The sequence below is a fragment of the Camponotus floridanus genome, unplaced genomic scaffold (genome assembly GCF_003227725.1).
Source record: "Camponotus floridanus strain SB8 unplaced genomic scaffold, Cflo_v7.5 scaffold4, whole genome shotgun sequence".
In the NCBI taxonomy this organism is placed as follows: domain Eukaryota; kingdom Metazoa; phylum Arthropoda; class Insecta; order Hymenoptera; family Formicidae; genus Camponotus; species Camponotus floridanus.
The window spans coordinates 4,489,608-4,511,241 of NW_020229547.1; the positions used below are offsets into that span (position 1 = coordinate 4,489,608).

The 21,634-nt window shown below is 37.1% G+C and overlaps 2 protein-coding genes across 12 annotated transcripts in view; one reads left to right on the top strand and one right to left on the bottom strand.

Annotated features, from left to right (window-relative positions):
* Positions 1-21,634, bottom strand: part of LOC105259560 (teneurin-m) — a 708,083-nt gene that overhangs the window by 517,660 nt on the left and 168,789 nt on the right. The gene's annotated exons all lie outside the window — the stretch shown is intronic.
* Positions 14,492-21,188, top strand: LOC105250567 (sialin). Of its 5 annotated transcripts, none has more exons than XM_011256729.3 (7): positions 14,492-14,935; positions 16,195-16,893; positions 17,763-18,048; positions 18,222-18,807; positions 19,063-19,195; positions 19,857-20,098; positions 20,645-21,188. In XM_011256729.3, exons 2-7 carry the CDS (start codon positions 16,890-16,892, stop codon positions 20,831-20,833), a joined length of 1,440 nt encoding a protein of 479 aa, XP_011255031.1. In that variant the 5' UTR covers positions 14,492-14,935; positions 16,195-16,889; the 3' UTR covers positions 20,834-21,188. The 5 variants fall into 5 exon arrangements, with proteins under 5 accessions (XP_011255031.1, XP_011255032.1, XP_019882890.1 ...); XM_011256730.3 differs by having other exon boundaries at positions 16,564-16,893; XM_020027331.2 differs by having other exon boundaries at positions 16,567-16,893.

Consider the following 21,634-nt stretch of genomic DNA (forward strand, 5'->3'; position numbering starts at 1 on the left):
TTTAGTACAATTTTTAAATCGATTCACTAAAGCGTTCACAAGTTATAAGGATTTTAATTTGCACCGAATTAACATGTGTTCTGGGAAACGTATAACCACGTCGATTCAAATGACAAAAACAAATGGGAATAATATTGAGAATTTGTTTAAAATTTGCAAAATTGTAGTTTAGATACAGAGAAAATATTTGATCAAATAATATTATACAAGTACTAACTGGTTAAAAAGATATTAAATATAATTCAATGAAATTAGCCATGTATCTGACGCAAGGCGAAATTCTCTGCCAAAAGTTAATCATTTCGATTAATAAAATTCGGAATATTTCAGTAAAAACGCAATAAATATTAAAAAATACATTTCTGCACAGCTAAGATCAAATTGTTATATTTCATATAATTTCTATATTTCTATTTTTTTGAGTAAGAATTATTTCTATATTTCTATATTTTTGAGTAAGAAATTGTGTGGAATATTACAATTTTGTATTTTGAGTAAGAAATTACATTTCATATAATTTTGTATTTTGAGTAAGAAATTATATTTCATATAATTTCTTACTCAAAATACAAAATTGTAATATTCCACACAATTTCTTACTCAAAATACACCAAAAGTGGATATATTCGTCAATATTGATTTTCAGCTACTTTTTGCTGGGATTGTACATACAAAGCATCCTTAACATTGACTTTGCGAATACTTGAGCGATGGAATCTCCTACGTGTTAAGAATAACGTCGAAATAAGAAGCCAAAATTGTAATATTGTTTATAAATTTCTGACATGTAAATATTGTTTATAAATTTCTCCCGTCCGTCTATTATTTTTATATGAGTTTCCCCGATTTTTCGCGACGATTTGACATTTTGCGAATTACAAAATTGCAGCGGCAGCTTGAAGGAATGGTCGGCGTCGTTGCTCTTTCGCGACGTTTTCTTAAGATGGTTGCGAGCCGTCGACGCTGCGAGGAAGGAGCTCGGCTGTCGCAAAACGACGCGCATGATTCCTGACGCCTCGTCTCAGACAAGAATGCGGCGCCAGCTAAGCACATTCGTAAACCCGCCGCGTTATGACATTCCTGCGTCGCGAGAGGGTGGAGAGAACAGCGAGATGTGACAGCGTCTTGTTAACGCGATGTCCTCATTATCGCGACTGACGATGATGACGATGCAGGTACGGCGAAGTGGATTCTTCGCTCTTCGAATGATGAAAGCGTGAGGCCTGGAGTGGAGCGGATCGGAGGAGAGGGATCGCCTTCTCATTAAGATGTTCTGTATTCGTTAAGAATAAGAACTCGAGTGGACTTTCCCTAAAAGGGGAGAGATGTCTCGAGTCTTCGCTTCATCATTTTTTCCAAAACGAGAAAATATATTATATCGACATAAAAACGCGTCTCTCGAGTCAAACAGAGAGCTACGTGCTGTTTAAAAAAATTACGTATAAACATCATCCCGGAATGTTGTTTATTCGACGAATTAAAAGCTGATTAAAGCTGATAAATGTCTGGTGGAAGTGTACGATATTTTTTTACGGGGATCATATACTGAAGCCTGTGAAAAAGTGTCGCTTACAAGTATCGATTTATGCCGGCTTCAGCTTAATGTCAACGTCATTTCGCTCTCCTTCGAAATATTTAAATTGCTAATAATTGTATAAGCAACGATTCGCTATAACTGCTAATATTAATTCCATTATATATAACGTTTATTTGAACTTTATCCTATGATAAATCGGCAATAACTCATAACTTGGACTACAATCTCGAATTTTCATCTTATAAGCCGCGCACGAGCAACGTCGTTATTATATATCGAAGCGCATGCATACAAGACGAACAAAACGTCGGTTTTAATATTCCATATCTCTTCTATCTGAAATCTTTGGCATCCCGCAGGGAGACACGGCTCTGTCTATCGTAAGCGAGGAATGAATTAAAATTTCCGCACAGAGACTTTGTGCTTCCCGCGATAAGATTCCAGAGTTCAAAGGGTCCGTGATTTCTCCGATCGATAATGATCATTTCCCGAGCATTGTATTCTTATTCGTATTCATTTCGAATATCTTATTCGTATTCATTTGGAATAAATAATCGGACGGTCGTTAATTTACCGTGGACGCTTTGCAAGTATTTTTTTCCCGCGAACGAGAATTTGAACAAAGAATTGTGTTTTATGCGTGCGGATATCGAGAATGATTCGTCGAGAAAAATAACTGTTTGTCAGCCGAAGAAATACGAGGCTGTAACGAACCTCTGGGCGCTATCGATCTTTGCCGCGGCTCGTTCCCGCGTCATTAATCCTAAATAAGGTTTATAAGATAAAGCGAAATGGGCTCGTGAAGGTCAATAAATCTGGGGGCGCCGGTAAATTTGTTTCGTATGTACTCCAGATTCATGGATAGACGATACTTACTTACGGAACATGATTTTTTCAGTGATGTATGTCTCGCTCTGCGCGGATTTTGCAATAAGTTCGCTCGTGTAATAAATTATTATTGATTGCATTCTTTACGTCTTCTATTTGTCAAAATTCTTTGTATTATTCTGTATATGTTTATTTCAAAAATATATTATATTTTAATTAAAAATATGTAATATATATATAAAAGTAAAGCAATTTTTTTTGTTCACATCAGATGATTTATGTCAAAAGCATGATGATTTTTTTTTTATATTGTTTTAACAACGATTGACTAACCCGGATATTCATTAATTTAATTGTAAGCGAAACGTAATACGCTTCGGTATAACTTATTATGCTGCGCATCCTGAAATTATGAGGCAAGCCTCGACGGGACCATTCAAGCAATTTCATAGGGAACTATCTCATCGACAATATGAAATTTCACGGCATCTCATACTATGTTCGTACCCTCCTCAAGTCATGATGTTAGCATAAATATTCAGGCGCTGTTTCTCTGACCCGGACAAGAAACCGCTTTATGAGATCCTCGCTAAACTGAGATACAAGGATAAGCGGGGCATATCTTGACTTTTCTTGGTTTCATGTCACGAGTACTAATATTTACCGATTCTTTAATAATTTTTACTTTTCATTCGCACCATTTTCGCTTTCGTTTGAATTTAATTAACGCGACTAAAATAATTAATTCGTGACAGATTGAAGCACAAATATTTGCCTTCCAAAAAGATCAACATTTAATTTACGATTCGCGTTAATCGCGATTCGAGTAGACGGCATGTTTAAATTCCTGACTCTTCGTGGGCTTCGTCTTTGGGGTTCACGGGGGGAGGGGAGGGGAGGGGGGGGGAACGAAGGGCCACGCCCGGCTCGCGTTGCTCGTTATTCACGTTGCGGAGGAGCCCCATCTCTCTCCATCTCGAGGAGCGCGCTCAGAGATCTCATTCATGAATCTTATCCGAACTGCGCGGGTCTCCTCGTTAAATCTCGCCAATCAGATATATATCGGGGATGCGAGGCGGTTTCGTGGTCGGGCGGTCGCTGCTCGTTTACACCGGATAAAATACTGCGTCGGCGGGCGCTCGCGAAGCTTAATCCTCTCTCGATTCTTCAGCGGTTGCGGCGGCTGCGGCGCATACATTGTGTTTATAGTATACGTTGTTCGCGCCTTGTATACTCCTGTAGGATCTCCTACGATTTCGTGAGGGGTACCCCAGCCTAGCGTCGGTGTGTTTCTGTTGAAAGAGCAACCGCGCCGCAACTTCCCGCGCTCTCTCTCCCTCGTGGTGGCTCCCTCGGGCCACCTTCTCATTATCCGTTGGTGATGGTGGCTGCAGGATAGGCGGTGGTGATAGCGATGACGACGACGACGGTTGCGTCGGTGGTAGTGACGATGCTGGCGTCGCTCGTGGTAGTAATGGTTGCGTCCGTAGGTAATGGCAGTTCCATCGCAACAAAGGAATCGTTATTAAGCGCCGACCCGCCCGGGGATTCGCAGTCCTTCCTGGGCGGTGAGAGACGACGAGAGGAGACGGATACGCTCCATCCAATCCGTATTGCGCATCATCATCGTCGCGCAAACATCCCGTGGAGGATAATTTTTAAACAGGCCGCGATTTTTTCGCGCTTCCACACCCTCTCCTCTTCCTTCTTCGTATAATCCGCGATATTTTTCTCGGCTGTGAGAGATTTATCCTTCGCGGGCATCTGCTTCTTGATCGTACGACGGCGATGGGCCATCGAGATGCCAGATACGAGGCTAAGAAAAATGCGGCGGACTGAACTAGTAGACTTCTTTCTCGAAAACGATTTCGTCGTGGATTAAGGCGAGATACCGGACCGGCGCAATTGCATCCTTATATCTTCAAATCGTTGTCCCCGCGTGATGTATCCTCGTCATTAGACTTCTGGAAACGTAATCGTAGCCAGGGCGTATCGTTAACATTATTATGTGTGTCCTACACTGAGAAAAAAATCTGTTTGCATTAATTAGAATTCTGGTAGATTCAACCAGTGTGTCTGTTGGAAAATGAACGAACCAGAATTCTTGTAGGAATTACCAGATGAATCTGATTAATTTCTTCCTGTTAAATTTATCAAATTTTCTGGTTAATAATACTAAACTCCCCAGCACTGAGTCGTCTAAAATTTTTTCCATCTAATCTCAAAAGTCTGTTTAATATTCTGAATTCCAACAAGATTATTGGATAAATCCAGATTATTGAATAAATTTTTTTAAATTAAGTTTGTTAGAAATTAAACTGATAAACAATGATGCAAGAAGAGGATGCAGCTCAAACAATCAGAGAACTAGCGTCCTCTTTCTGGCACTACTGCTTGTAAGAGAAAAAAAATATTCTTTGGATTTAATGTTAATATTAGTTTTTTATATACATTTCATGGCAAATATTGAATACGAGTTAAGTTAAGAGTGGCAAGCAAAGAAATTAATGTAACAAGAAATTTTATAGATCCAATCAGAAAATACTAACCAAATCCTTATAGTAAAATCTATTAAACGTTCTAGTTATAAAAAATCGAGCCTTATCATGATAACTAAATTCTTGCTTGATTTAATCAAAATGTCTTCAATCATATACGTCTTATTGGTACAATCAAACGATTTTTCTCAGTGTACGTTTTCAATTTTTATCTAATTACTGATCAGAGAGAAGGGAGGCTAAAGTCAGTTTGTTTGAATGCTTAATAAATCACATAGATGAGATAGTTTGACAATCCATTTAAAATCGAGATCATGGAAGATACGGAGAGTCTAGCCCAGAATTCCTTCTCATGTAAATTTCGTGAGCCACGAAGAACAGAAAGGAGGCGTAAGAAATAGTAGGCCCAACTTAGCTCCCCTATTATACCCTAATATCCGTGTAAAGGGGCCTCAACAAGACCTGTTCTCCCTCAAAATAGACAGCTGTTACGGTAGTTTCTTTTCAGAGGCGCACTTTGTCAGGTGAGCGATAGTATGCTTTAAAAATTACAGTCCGCTTCATAAATTATACATTCTTCACGTGTCCGGAAGATGCATCGGTTCTCACTCCGTCACGCTTCTATATTTAATGGAATAGCTATATTCAGGTATAGATATAAATAAATGATATATGCAAAATGTGTATACTAGAATCAAAGTATCAATTAAACCGCATTTATTACGTCGTCCCATTCATATTTTGCCTTAATTTTTCTACCAGTCGCGTCAAACTTCGTTCTCTATGCCTTTCTGGAGGCACTCGGTTTAACCGGATTTCAGATAATTCACTTCCTTGCTCTTCGTTGTAACAGGACATTAATGAAATTAACGTGTGCGCTCGAGGTAAGATAAAATTTATATCACACGAGATATAATATATGAGCGATAATCTTCGGGCATTATGCGCTGAACGTAAAAAAGCTGACGGAACGCAGGTTTCAAAATGATACGAAATGACTTTCTACACGTTTGTTCAGCCCGGAATGGCTTTTTTCTCAAATAGACGTTTATTTTCTAATTTTTGGGAATATATGACTTTATTCATCGTGAATTAAGAAATACTGTAATGCGCTCTTTTTTAGTTGGGCACCGTCTTTACAAGTCTCATTTCCCTCCTCTCTTATGAGCGGTTTTGTTTTAAATTGCATTATTAATGTTCTCGCTAGCAATTAGTCACTGTCAAACGTGACGTAAGTTTAGACAAAAATTTTGAAAAGAAGATAGATAGCTCCCATTATACGCATATAATATACGGAAATGATAAATGATTTTATAATAGGTAAACATTTATATGCGAAAGAAATATATTTATCATAAAACTCTCATACGTGTCGATAAATATTAATCGAATTAAACTCTTGAAAATAATAACAAGATATATGCGATACTTTTCAAAGTGCTCCGATACACTGTGCTTTCGATAGATGAGGCATCCGTAGTAAAGTAGCACCTAATCACAGACGCAACTTTGCCTACGTAACCCATCATCTCGAGAGATTAGCAATCGTGCTACGAGCTGTCGACACCTGTCGGAAGCACCTTTCTCTCTCTCGACAGCTAGAGAATTTTTTTCAGATGCGTCTTAAAGATCAGAAATCTCGTTAGCCGATGATTTGTGGCCGTTTCGCCTCATTAGGGCACGGTATCGGCAATTGTCTCCGGTCCAACCTGTGTTTTGGCCCCGCCTAATCGGTGTAAAATTTCACGGTATCGGGAATGCCGAGTGGCACTTTAAGCAACACGTTCGCCATAATCAGCCCTCGAACGTCGATCGCTCTCCTCTCGTTATGTACTTCTGGGCCACTTCTGGGCCACTACTCCGAAAATGCGGATGCTCCGATTATGATGCCGAAAGAGATCGATACCTGAAGCCCGAATTAAAAGTGGGTCAGCGATGTGTAATCGATATCCGAGAACGAGAATCGTTACGTGCAAATTACCGCTTGAACGGCGAGGATATATCGCGTTTTGCTGTCGATAAAATATCTCTTACCTCGTTGCCGAATGCTTCTCGTATTAATACGCGCTCGCGTGTATCGAGCGTCTATTTGCAGAAACTCGTGTCAGTCTAGCGATTACGGAATTAAGAAGAAAGTTCTTTCACGATGACGAGTTATTAGTACCAATAAACGTCATGATGCGTTCAAACGACAGACAGGTAAAGTTCAGTCAACTGCGATGCGAAAGTCGCATGTATTACTTAACAGTTCGCGCAAGATGATAAGAATCGATAAGAAAGTACGAAATGAAGAAGGACCCCGACGGCTTGATTGTGCAAATTTAAGCAGCTTGTCGCGTTTCAAACAGATGATGTATAAATGTTGCGTCGAATAATATCTTGATACGTGTAATTTCTGCATGAAACAGTATCTCCGTATAATTAATTTCGTTATTTGATTCCGCTCGATTCAAAGCGAGCGGAACGTTTGCCACTTTACGCTGTATATATTACGCATCGCGGATAGAAATTGATTGCTTCAACCAGTTTTGAGGCTCCACGATTTAAAAAAGCACTTGGCACACGGGTGAAACCGTCGAAACACGATACGGCGATTAAATGTGAAACAACGACCGGAAATTCGTTGTTTCGTTAATACCGGTAGGGGAGAGAGGTAGAGAGAGCGAGGGAGAAAGCGAGAGCACGAGGAAAAAGGGGAAGGAAATGGCGGAGGGGATGTTATGCTGGCGGAGAGCGAACCGGATTAAAGCCGCATCAAAAGCGGGATGGATATATAATTACATTAGCCCGTACTATCGGGTGGAAATAATAGGTTTTAGACGCGGCCGGGAGAGACGCGGTAATTAGGTTGTATCTGGTTCGTAAACGCCGCGTTGTCAGCGAACGGACGACACGCGCAAGCGTGCCTAGCAAACACATTAGAAATCTAATGACACGCTATTATGTTTCAGGGTACGACGATCGCGAGAGGCATTACAGTTTGTTACGTTACAGATTTCGTCGCGTCGGTCTTCGAGGACGAGGCAGAGAGGCACTTTCGATGGCGGATGCCTCTCTCCTTCTCTTCGAGCGAGAGACACAACGCGCCTACTCTTTCCTATCTCCTCCCACGTTCTACATCTCGTTAAACGTCATCGTAGACGAATTTACAACGTGTTTGTTGCTCGTTATTTTTGTCGCCATTTTTAACGAGCGTGTTTAACGCGTGCGCTAATTAATTCGTAAGGTTAATAATTAATTTTAGTTAGGTTAATAATTAATTTTAGTTAGACTGATAATTAATTTATCACGAATTCGAGAGAATCCAGATGTACAAACGTTAAACGCAAAGGCTGCTTCTTTATTAACGCGTATAAAACTCTATCAAAGCGAAATCGATCGGAGCAACTCTTTGACATTTGCATCGCTTATGAATATTCAATGAGGTATCATCCGATCATTAATTATATTGATGAATCACTTCCTTCGTTTTACGCGAAATTCTCTCTCTCTCTCTCTTTTGGAGAATTTCTCAGTGAGAAAGAGGCTAGAGAAATTAATAATATGTAAATATAATATATAAAAAAATAATAACTATTAAAATTTCCCTCATTTTATGTAGTTTTATTCTAGTTTGAATTAATAATTTATTATACGATTAATATGCACAAATAATATTATTATATTATATTATTATTATATTAAATCGTTAATATAATATTATTATATTAATTTTTAAATACCTAGATTAAACTTTATTACTTTTAATAAAAATATTTAATCATGTTCTGACGCTAATATGTGTTTACACGTACACATATGTTATATTATTCATTTTACTCTTGTGATATATACATATTCATGTACAAGCTCATGTACATTTGTTCTCTTGCGTCGCATTATACTTTATGTTTGATGACAAGTTGTTATAATAATTTGGAGTAACCCAGCGCCTTCTTCTACGCCTCAACCGGTGGTATTTGACCTGGGGGTAGTTGTAGTAGTGGTAGTGGTAGTCGTAGTACTTGTTGTTGTCGTTGGGCAGCAGCTTGTATTAGTTTCGCAGCAACAATTTGGGAAAAAGTAGCTGAGTAACGGGCAATGTTCCAAAAGAGAGAAAAATCCTGGTGTAGAATTCTATCGGAAAAAAATAATATACCGTAATACGTGATGAAAATGTATTCTCGGAATAAACGATCCCACAAAAACCTGATGATAGAAAATTGAGAAAAAAAATTTATTTCCTACTAATACTCACAGCCTCCTGGACCATGACGCAAGTCATGGCGACGAGTAGGTACACTAATGCCACACGCATTGTTTAGATTTGCTTTTGACGATCGACTCGACTTGTGACACTCGGACTCGACTTGTGACACTCGGATTCGACGAGATCATTTTATACCAAACTTATGAATATTGACCTATTTTTCGTCATTGATGTCTGATAATATGTTTTTCTATCGCCACTTGTGTCGCAGTTATGCTTTGTGACAATTAGGTACTGACAATTCCATGAAACATTGAACTATTGTTCCGTCTAATGTGCGACACACATATTCGTAAGGATGTCAGAGTCAAGTGCGCGTAGACATATAAATTGTGACTTGAAATGAATAAAAAATATACGCTCTTCACCTAGAAAAATACAGTCGTTTCTTTGTTTCAAATTCAAACGATTGCTTACGTCACAAATGAACATATCATTGCGATATCTCTCAATAATGAGCGGTTTTAGCATTTACCTTGAACATAAAAGAAGAAAGTTTATGAAAAATTCCTTCACGGAAAGCTAAATATAATTGCATCGCGTGGGATCATAGATTAAATTACACGAATTTTGTGTCATTAATAATATTGAAAAAATTACGACGCGATGAAGAAAATAAATGTGGACGATTTCTACGACTTATGAATACGTACGCATGAACGGACGTATTAGAATGAATAATAATGTCATTATGACCCATGGCGGATATAAACGTCAAGATTGTAATGCAAATCACATTTAATTACGGGGTATTTTTGAAACGCGCAACTTCTCGATAACTCGGCTACTGCGTACAAATTACTGACGTCCCTTTTCTCCCTACGGATCAAACGGAAGAAAGAGATCCTCGCGCGGTCGTCCATCATCGTTAGCATTTCATTCAGTGACAGTCGGTCCGACCGACGGCTGCCGTTGAACTATGAAAGCTGTGTAAACTCGCCGAACAAACAAACGTTTTATGGCCGTTCAATAGCACCATCGTCTGCGTAATGTCGTGACGCATGCATTTCCTAGCGCGTAAGATAAAGTGCACATATTTTACGAAGCAGCGGCTGCATTTTTCATTCTCTAACGAAAAATCGATATCGACGGTCTTCATCAGGATAGACTCTGCCTACCCCTTCCCCCCCCCCAGCCTCCGGTATAATCCAATGCTCTTCTACAAGAAAGGTTTTCCAGCAGCTCTGGTTATAGCATTTACATGCATTCATACTGATGCGTCAACGCAACGTCGCTACGAGAGAGATCCTGAGAATATAATAATAACAACATACCGTGCATGTATAATCACGACCTATTTATGAAAAAAAATCGATATTTTAAAAATCTAAATGCATGCATACATTAGGGAAAATTCGAAACTAAAAAGGTGACAAGCTGCCGCTAGAAGATAAAATTGTTTTTAGCTTTTACATAATCGTTGAAGGCATCCATTTCTTATATTATTCATTTACTCTTTATCCAAATTTTGCCTTCATTTCTTTCTCTCGAAGAGAAAACTCGGTGAGTGACCGTAAACTTCTGTCTTGCTACTTTGCGCATCGGCTCACTTGTCAAAGTAGATACGCCCGTAGTGTCAAAATAGATAGAAAATGCTCGGCCAATATTTGCCACGACGCTTCGAACTGTCGTCGGCTGCGCCGGCGGCATTTTCGCGAATCGATTCGTCTCTCGATCGGTGGAAGAGGAGGCGTGGGGCTCCCGTATTCTAGGGAGAATTTTACCGGAAGCGATGTACAATCGTCGCGACGTCGGTGAGTCGTGCCGGCTGAGGAAAGAGGGCCGGGGAAGGGAGCGAGAAAACGTTCGCGGTAGACGTTCGCGACGACGGCGACGACACGGAAGGTGAATTTGGGCGCGGGAGAGATCACGGTTGAGGGCGGTTGAGTGAAAAATGAAGGTACGGAAAGCACGCGGAGGGGAATCGCACACGGCTCCGCGCGGCTTGACGCATTGCGGCGGGGAAATATGGGTCGTTCCGATTATGTCGGGAGGAGAGAGCAGCGCTTCTGGCCGGAATCTGACAGTGGCAGAGAGTGACGCCACGCGAAACCTCATACATCTCGTGTATAACTAATGTCCGCATATATCATCTCTTCGTCTCCCCCGCGCATTTGTGTTTCCCATCCTCCTCTCTCTCTCTCTTTTTTATCTCGCGAAGCGAAATGTATGCCGCGCGTGCGCTTCTTCGTTCGGACGGGATACGAGCACTCTGTCCGTTTCGTTTGAATACGATGCGGAAAACGCGCGCGGAGACTTTGCGAAAGATAGCGAGAGATGATACATTGCCTTCGATCCGCCACGCTTCTTCCTTCAAATGTACGCGTTGCATTTGTTTAAAATTTTCTTCCTTTGATCTGCAAATTAATCGTACTCTCGTATAAGTCTGTTTGAAGCGATTTCTTTGGAAATTCAAGCAGAATTTAAATTGATTGAACATTAAAAAAAATTATTATCTACTATTCTGACTTATTTTTTTTTATTTTATTAATGCTGTCTTATATTATTTATCGTATCATGATGATAATTAAAAATAGTTAAATTTGCACCTGCTAAAAAAAAATGAAAATTTATTAATTTATTTATTAATTTATTAATAAATATAATTAATAAATATAATATTATTAATTTATTAATTTGTTAATTAAATTGAAAATTTGTCGCTTTGCCTTAAGGATGTTTTATATGTATAATTCCAGCAAAAAGTAGCTGAAAATCAATATTGATGAATATATCCACTTTTGGTATATTTTGATTATGAGAAATTGTGTGAAATATTACAATTTGATCTTAGCTACAGTGCAGAGTATTTTTTAATATTTTATCGCGTTTTTACTGAAATATTCCGAATTTTATTAATTGAAATATTTTGTTAATTTGAATCGACGTGGTTGTACGTTTCCCATAAGAACACATGTTAATTCGGTGCAAATTAAAATCCTTATAACTTGTGAACGCCTTAGTGAATCGATTTAAAAATTGTACCAAAGATTCTAAACATATGTAAGGACATTCTGTACAATTTTCATTAAATTCTCAATATTTTGAAAATAGGTACAAAGCATTCTTAAAATACTAAACAAGTGATGGATGTTTGATTTTATTATCGTATAATTTCATCATTTATTTTGCGATTTGACAGGTAAGTTTCAATATTTTAACTCTAATTATCCAACATGATAATGAATGAACCGTGAATCAATTAAAACGAATAGGGCCTGTTTCATGTCGGTTTGACATCTTTTCATAGCAGGTGGTCCGAGTAAACGGGGGAAAATTAAAGAATGTTAGGAGCATCTCGCTCGTTAGTCAATCCGCTTTAACCTGTAGCAACAGCAGCGGCAAAAGCTAATTGGTATTCGGCCGGGATACGAGTCTCCGACGGGTCTGGAAGTAGCGGTGGTTTCGAGAGTCGTGTGTTTACACTGCGGACAGAGTCAGCAGGCCCGAAACGCCTCTACAATACAAACCGGTTGAAGTGTCCCCGAAATCCTTCGCGCGCGGGGTCCATAGTTTCGCTCCGAGATTTTCACAAACTAACCGCGCGATCGACGCCATTGTCCGGTCGCGTCCCGAGAGTCCTTCGAGTCTCTTTAATCGACGCAAAGTGTCGTTCTCTCCCCGGTCGATGTTTTTCTCTCCGTTTCGAGTGCACTTTTCCATTTTTTTTTTCGCGGTCCTGTCGCATTTTTACTCCCTTTCTTTTCTCTTTTTTTCTCTCCACTTGTCTCGGATGTCGCGACGTATCCATTTTTATCGGTGTGCGCGAAGCTTTGCGTTTTCTCGAGTGGATTCGCCGGCAGCCCTCTCCCGACCTGCCATATTCCTCTAGCAGGTAGAGCATTCACCCCGGGTACGAATGCAGGTGTGCGCTGGGCCGAATAAACCCAGAAGAGACGCGAGGATGGTGGCAACTCGTGCGTCCCCAAGCTTCGCCGTCGTCGTCGTCGTCGTCGTCGTCGTCATCATCACGAAACTGCCGCGGCAACCACTTCCGTTCCGTGCGCTTCTCGTTTCTACGAACGTTTCGTCACGCTTGTCACATGCTTACCGCACGAAAGAGACCGCGGTCTGGTAAAAATATTTTGCGATGGTCGGTGGCGTGTCGTTATATATTGTCCACCGTTTTGTGTCCGCCGTTGCCCATCAGCCGGCGAACGATGCAGAAACGTATGCGGTTTTGCACCGCGAGAGGAGAAGAAAGCACGAGATGCGACATCACGCGATAACGTTACGTTAAAAACTTCGGTTGCTGCTGAATGAAAGAGATTACATTGAGTATTTGTAAATTTAATGCGAGATACGACGTCAAGGGTCAAAGTTTCCTGTGCGTATCGAACATAGACTGTTTTATATAAAATTCGCTGACTAATGAGAAAGAGAGAGACAGAGAGAGAGAGAGAGAGAGAAAGAGAGAAAGAGCATATTACATAAAATTCAAGTTATCAATGTTATAGATTAGCGTACATAATTGTAAATTGACTCTTATTTTTATCTTGAAATACTCGTTCAGATTTACATGTAAACTGTTTTATCTTGCATCTTGAAATTTAAAAAGAAGAATGATATCCTACTCATATAAAATGCTATATAAAATTCATCTAATTTTCCATCAAATTAAAATCAAACGGCACGGATGTATATTGTGGTATTTATATAATAAATAATGTGCATTTATATTATCTCTACGTTAAATAAACAAATAGATATATTATTCTCATTATATATATATGTGCGATAATTATGCGTTAATATGCGAATTTGATACGCATAGAATGATACCTCTCAATAATGCACAGTATTTATAATATATGTGTGATACTTTTCAAATAAAAATCATCTTCGAAAAGAGCTACAAAGTTTTATATCGTTTTCTTAATCTTCTTTTTCTCTTCTCTCTCTCTCTTTCCCTCTCTTTCTTCCCTCAATTATTATTACGTAAGACCTATTTTTCACAGTGAATGCGTCTGGTTGATTATCTCTCACAAATATGGAATATACACATAAGAGTGCGGCGATAAAAAACGTATTATTTCGAAATAACGTAGCAAAAAGCATAAACATGTTTACAATATTTTGGAAATATTTATTATTAATTTTTATATGAATTCCATATTCCCTATTGTAAAAAATCGTGTAAACATAGCTGTCAAAATAAAATAGATTTATGTCGGAAAGGCGTTCATTCATCTCTCTTTAACGACGTGTGATGCACGATGCGCAATAAACAGAAAGATAATCGTGTAGCCATTATTACAGCAATCTACCTAGTTTATCTGAAATCGGTCGACGGAAAAGGATGACGCGTGCGTGTTGAATATAATTCGGTGGGCGTTACGGATGTGTCTAGATATCCGTAGACTGTTGTCGTGATCGGCGGGAGGTCGTCTCAGGATGCGCTCCGGAACGTTTCTCATCCGTCTGGACACGGGCTCACCGGGGAGACCCCATTATCCTCAGCCCGTAAACATTAAGCGCGGCGTCTCGCCGACGGATATCTGTTAAGAATGTACGGTGTATATCGTGTGCCACCGTGTCGCAGCAAGAGGAAGGGAGAGAGCCTCGGTACCCGGCTACTCATCGAGATAACGGCCGGAACATCCACGTTGGATATCGCGCGAGTAAGACCTTGCGTATCTTCAACTGCCAGGGAAGACGGAACACTGTCGACGATTGTACAATCAAAAATAGAGGCGCACTTGGCTTTAATTATCGCGCGAGTAACGGTGTGAATTCGCAGACCAAGACCGGTTTGAGAGAAGAGCGATTGGTGCAGCACTGTGCTATCCCGTCGGAATTTCATTTTCAACGAGTAAAAAAAGGGTGAGCCATCTCACAAGATCACCTTGAAAGTCAACTAGTCACACGACTGCAAATATGCCAAACTGCTGTTATTTTAATCAGTCATTTATTTAACATTTAATTATTAATTGTATGTCAATTATATGTTTCGTGGTTATTTGTTATTTATAATATTTTTTTCGTCATTTATGAATTATAATTAAATGTTATATTGTATAACACATGCTATTGTTATTTATTATCTATATGTTTCTGTCATTATCTATAATTATTTATTATCTATATGTTTTTGTTATCTATAATTATTTTGTTATCTATTTATTTTATATTTTTATTTTGTTATCTATAATTATTTATTTATTTTTAATTATTTATTTTTTATTATTATTTATTTTTATTTTGTTATCTATAATTATTTATTATTTATAATGAATGTTTGATTTTTTTTATGATTTATAATTTTATTACATTATTATTTTATCTTATTTATTATGATGTATATACAGTATGTAGCAAAATTCGGCAAGGTTCTTGAAATTTTTTCATGATTATGCAATTGTACTAAGTAATTCTGTAAATATGGCATTTATGCAACGGCAGATAAAATCGTCGCTCAAATCGATTCCATGTAATGACGTGGCAAATACAAGGCAGTCTTGTTTATATTATAGAACCACTGACGGTGCAAATTAACTGAAAGTTAAAACGCATCCGTTTCCATAATCTAGTTTAGTGACTGTGTGACCGCCGGTCAATTCGTGTCGAACTGTCTTTTGTAGAGTAACTCACACATTCCGTTATACCTAGTTCCAGTAACAATCGTGCATGCGTCATCAAATAGTCTATACTGTTATCTTTTATCATTTCTCTCACACATCATATCACACTGTGACATTGAAATATATAATATATTCTTAATGTTTCTTGAAATTATTTATACAGTATTTTGAAACTATCATGACTCATCTACTAAATTCTTTTACTTTGAAAAAGATTTTTAGTGGAAATATTTACAACAGATATCGATTGGTAAATTTTCATTAAACGAAAAGGAAAATATTAGCTTCATAATTTTAATGAATGTTAACAATTTCGACATCGTGTAGATATTGAGTAAATATTGTAAAGATAGTTTCAAGATCACGATATCAGTCTCATAAACTGAAATTGATAAAGTATAATACGGTGCGGAAAAGATTTATATTTTATTGTCACAGTATAAGTATAAATATTTATATTGTGATATCGTATTTTAAAGTTTTCAAAGAATATTGTGTCAGTTTTTACAGATAAGTGTAGCACTGGAAATTCGCGTAAGAATGTTATTTTACATTTAATAAACGAACATATTTAAAGACTTGACATTGAAAATGGAAATATCGACCATTGCTTAAGTGCGATATTGAAAGCAAACTGGCGCGTGTATATGTATCTAAAAAATATAAAGGACAACTGTCTTTGTATATGAAACGTCGCTTGCCATTTGAAAACGAAACTTTCCACATAGCAACTTTGTAACCTTAATATATGCACGTAACTGTTATCGCGTCGGCGTAACGTATTTACGAGAGGAATCGTATGTAAGGTCGTAAAACATATCGGACTATTGACTTTGCAAATGACTGGCAGTACGCTCTTGTCTCTCGCAGCAGCTTAATCGCACGTCGATAGGAGTAATTCGACTCGGAGTCGGCACACAAGTTTAAAAAAGACGTTCGTGGAGGAGGAATCTCTGGATGTCATCGTACCGGGTGTCGTCTCTTCGTCAGTGATACACTTTGATAGTCGTCATCAAGCTGGGTGCGCGAACGAAAGCGAAGAGCGAAGTCGCATAAAATTCTGAAGCTAGTGATGATAATGTATCGATAGGAAAAAACAAACGATACGAAAACAGTAACACTGACGACGGTTTGAAACGTGATGATCATCGATGTTGTCGACTCATTAACCGAGGTCACATTGAATATTCAAAACGATGGGTAAGAAAATATTCCCCGTTTTATTAGTGTCTACATAGATGCGGAATTTTGCAAGCAATAATTTTAATTTTATTATCTCTCTTGAGCGTGCTATCTAGAATGCGTGGTATAAAAGAAATTTATATTTGACTTGTTTACACATATAAACAATAAATCGCGTTATTTTATTATCATTTGCCTTGAATATTCGATGCTGCTTCTATTTTTACGCAAGATTTTTCTAATGGAAATGTGTGCATAATAATTTAGAAAATTACATGTATAAAAATTAATTTTTAGCTTATCTTATTAGGAAGGAATAATTTATTATTCGTGAGTCTGCTAGTGAATTTATTTTGTGTACGCACACATGCGTATTATTTCCTCGTGTATTTTGTGATAGTTAGCGCATTATAATTTGTTAGGTTAATACAGATTAAACGGGTGAATTCTCTTCTGTTTTTACTACGTGTTATTTTACATATCTATAACCATAAAAATGATTTTCGTAATTTATTAAAATAATATCCGCGCGCGCTTGCACGTTGTTTAATTACGCGAGTAGAATAATTTATATTTATGCCTATGCAATTTATATTTGTGCCATATAATATCGTTTTAATCTACATTGATACATATCTATAATATTACATAATTTATGTACATATGTATATAAATAAATATGTAAATTATTTTAAAGTAGCTTGCAAAATTTCAGCTATTGATTGTCACTAATATTCTTAAAATAATTATTAAAAACGAGTTGATTAATCTCGATTAATCATAAGACTTAGATGTAATATACTATTGATCGAACATTAAATTACTATTAATTGATTATTTCCTGCATTTCCGAAATTAACGCTATTCTCTTGCAATAACAATTTTAGAGATACGCGTAAGATACTTGTTCGCTATAATGCTATGCATTGCGAATATGATTATTTACGGTCTGAAGGTGAATATCGCGACGGCTATTATCGGTATGGTGAAAAAGAAAAATGGCGCAGAAGATTGGTCGAATGAATGTCCAGAATTTGATGCTGAATTTGATCCACAAAAAACTGACATTGATGGTCCGTTCGATTGGTCGTCAAGAGAGCAAGGCCTGGTCATTAGCATTTATTTTGCCGGATATCTCGTCGGTATGTTTCCGTCGGGATATTTGGCGGATCGGTAAGTAATTGTAGAGAAAGAACCTCACCAATTATATTTCTTCCCATGTAAACAAATTTTTTCTCCTATAAATATAATTAAAAAAAATTAATTTAATTAATATATATAATATATTTTTTTGTCTTAAACGCATATCTTTATTTCTAATGAATATATTATTCTTCGATGCGCAGGTTCAACACCAAGTTCGTATTGCTATTCTGCGTACTGGCGAACGGGGTCTTAACGATATTGGTACCGGTTTCCGCGAACTCACTGTACGTACTATACTTGGTGAGATTTTTAACCGGCCTCGTGAGCGCGGCGAATCTTCCTATAGTGAACGTTCTCTTGGGCACATGGGTTGTGTACGAGGAGAAGAGCACGTGGGTCGGTATCATATACGCCGGCACGTCGCTCGGCACCGTGGTATCTATTCTTACCTCGGGAATGATATTAAATTTCGTGGGCTGGGAAGCTATTTTCTACATCCACGGAACGTTACCGTTGATTTGGTGCATCGTCTTTTATATATTTTTCGCCGGCTGTCCGGAAGAGCAAAAGTACATATCGGAGCAGGAGAGATCGTTCATCGTCAATTCGTACGGCCATCGTACGCCCGGCTCCGCGAAGATGGAGATCCCCTGGAAGAGCATATTCACGTCGGTGCCATTTTTGGCGCTAATCGCCACTAATACTCTAGGCAACTTTTGCTGGTACTTCTTACTCACCCAGTTACCGCTTTACATGAACAAGATTTTGCGATACGATATCACATCGGTAAGTCTACGATGAAAGTAATCTTTTTCTTTATTTTGCTGTAGGCATAAATTATTTTACTTAAATGAAAATACTAAATTCTCTTATTTTAAGTTATTATTAAAGTTATTATAAGCATAAAATTATATTTTATAATATACACTTTTATAATATACACTATAATATTAATTTTGTTCTGCAAAACTTTCTACACACACAGTTTATAAAATATAACTTTCAACTTGTATGTAAATATTCTCAATCTGTTTTATATAGAACTCCGCTATTGTCTGCACGCCATATCTCGTAAATGCCTTCACTAATCCGCTAATCGGAAGAGTTTTAGATTGGGGACGGAAAAGGGGATATTGGTCGCAGACGGTTGCTCGTAAAATTGCGGTATTCATAAGTACGTATTTCAAATGCAAAATAAATTATTGCAGACTTCATTCTCCCCCAAAAATTATTACATATATAAATAGAGATTCCTTCTTCATTCAAAGTTAAAAATGAATAGCTTATAAGTGGTCTTATAGAATAAAATAGTAGAATTCCATCAAATATATATATTCATTAAAATTATTATAATTTTTGATAAGATATTACAGTGTCTATAAAAATAAAACAAGATTAATAAATATAAAATACTTTCTTTTGCACTGTTTTCTTTTAATATTAATTGCTTAAATAATTAAAAACGCAGTTATAGGTAATCTTTCTTTCTTATTTTTAGCACCAACAATTGTATTAGCGGATACTATGACACAAACTTGAGCATACATGTAATTTACATATTAATGGAATAAAGATGAGATATTGTTTACAAATTTTTTTACGTAATTCCGGATATGAATCAATGTGACATTATGCTTTTGTGCTACTTCTAATAACAATGTTTAAAATCGGTTTGCGTAATATTGATATTGAATAGTACATTACATCGTATAGATTCTTACATCAGTGTATCATGTGGTTTGAAAAAATACATTTTACTCTCACATTATTAGTTTCACATAAAACTCGTTATTCTCGTAATTTCATACATAATCCGACGTCTTTTTCTGTTTCAGGTACTATACCGCCTAGCATTTTTCTAGTTATTATCGCGTACATTGGCTGCGATCGCGTGACATCGACCGTGCTGCTAACTTTGAGCATAGTAGTCTGCGGTGCTATATTCGTCGGTCACCTTTGTAATCAGAACGACCTGGCCCCGAATTATGCGGGAATTCTCATGGGCATCACAAATACCCCGGGCACCATATCCGCCTTTATCCTGCCGCCGATAGTCGGTGCCCTCGTAGCGGAAGGAGTGAGTGAACATTTCTAACGCCAATTATAGAAAAAACGTTAACGCGATCGAGAAATGTCTGCTAAGAACAACATGATGTAATCGTCGATTTCTTCGAATCTTTAATAAGTTATCCGCGCGAATTCCACTTTTCTCAAGTTTTACTGAAAGTGGAACGGCTTTAAGCCGATAAGGAAGTTAAGTTGACATTTTCTCCGGGAGACACTGAATCCTAATTGCACAATCAACTGCAAACTTAACTTTATCGTACAACATTAAAAGATAGAGAATGAGATTTATAACGTTATATTATTTGCTTCTCATCGTAAAGTAATTTCCAAAGTAATTTCTCAGAAAATTATCAAGTAATTGCAAGATATTCAGATTAAATTTCTTACAACATACGTATTTTAAAGTGTAGAGATAAAACTAATGTTCAATATCTTGTTTATCTATTTTATTATATCATCGCGTTTATGAGAGAGAGAAATTATCGTATATGGTATATCGTATTTAATTTTTGATTTCTATTATTTATTTAATTTGTTTATTTATATTCCCCTACAGCACACTATGGCGCGTTGGAGAGTCGCGTTCTGGATCACGATTGTCGCCCAGGTTTCAGCATTCGTGATATTTGCGATTTTCGGATCGGCCAAAATTCAACCGTGGAATTATCCGCCTGCGGAGGTGGAAGATTGGGACGCCGACGAAGGACAACAGCAACAGCAGCAGCAACAAGAAACGAAAACTTAGATTGAGACTATTTTCGCATAGTCACATATTCTCGTAGTCTCCTTATTAAATAATTCAAAAACATTTTTCTTTTTACAAAAAAGAACCTATCTTACTAAAATGAAAAACTATTGCAAGTTAGATGACAAATTATGCTAGTATATTAAGATAATTTCTTACAAAAGACATGTGCGTATGTTCGCGATTTCGACTATCTATGACGACTCATATATTTACATAAATTTTTTTACTCGACGTGACATTGCCATCATTTTTTTGATAATTTTATTAATATTAATCAGTAAATCTATACTCTGTATATCTATGTATGTTTATGTGTAACTCCACTACTGTTTATAATATTATATAAATGCCTTCAATTATCTACATATTGATAATATCTTGTATAATATATATTTAATATATATTTAATATAATATATATTTATATATATTTTATATAATATATATTTATAATATATATTTCACCAAGTTCAATCTATTGAAGATATATGTTCTTTACAAGATATTATCAATGTCAAAGTTTTAGCTGCCTTATACGGGCAACATTTTTACTAGATCTTGTATTGTCCTTGCAAAAAAAATCGTATATAACCATATTTGTTATTTGTTATTTCGATTGTCATCAATTTAAATATTTAAATTGAGAGTATAAAGCGAAATTTTATATTTAAATATATTTCGAAAATAAAATTGTAAAACATGCTTGATACAAATGAGTCATCTTATTGCATGACAAATTCAACTACATTCCAAAGTTCACGAGAGACTCAAGGATGCCTTGACGTGCTAAGGTTTACGC

Bases quoted from the DNA above. Each gene is read 5' to 3' on its own strand.
- LOC105250567 (XM_011256729.3), top strand. The intron at 19,196-19,856 runs GTACGTATTTCA...TTTCTGTTTCAG, and splicing joins TAAAATTGCGGTATTCATAA to GTACTATACCGCCTAGCATT. The intron at 20,099-20,644 runs GTGAGTGAACAT...ATTCCCCTACAG, and splicing joins GTGCCCTCGTAGCGGAAGGA to CACACTATGGCGCGTTGGAG.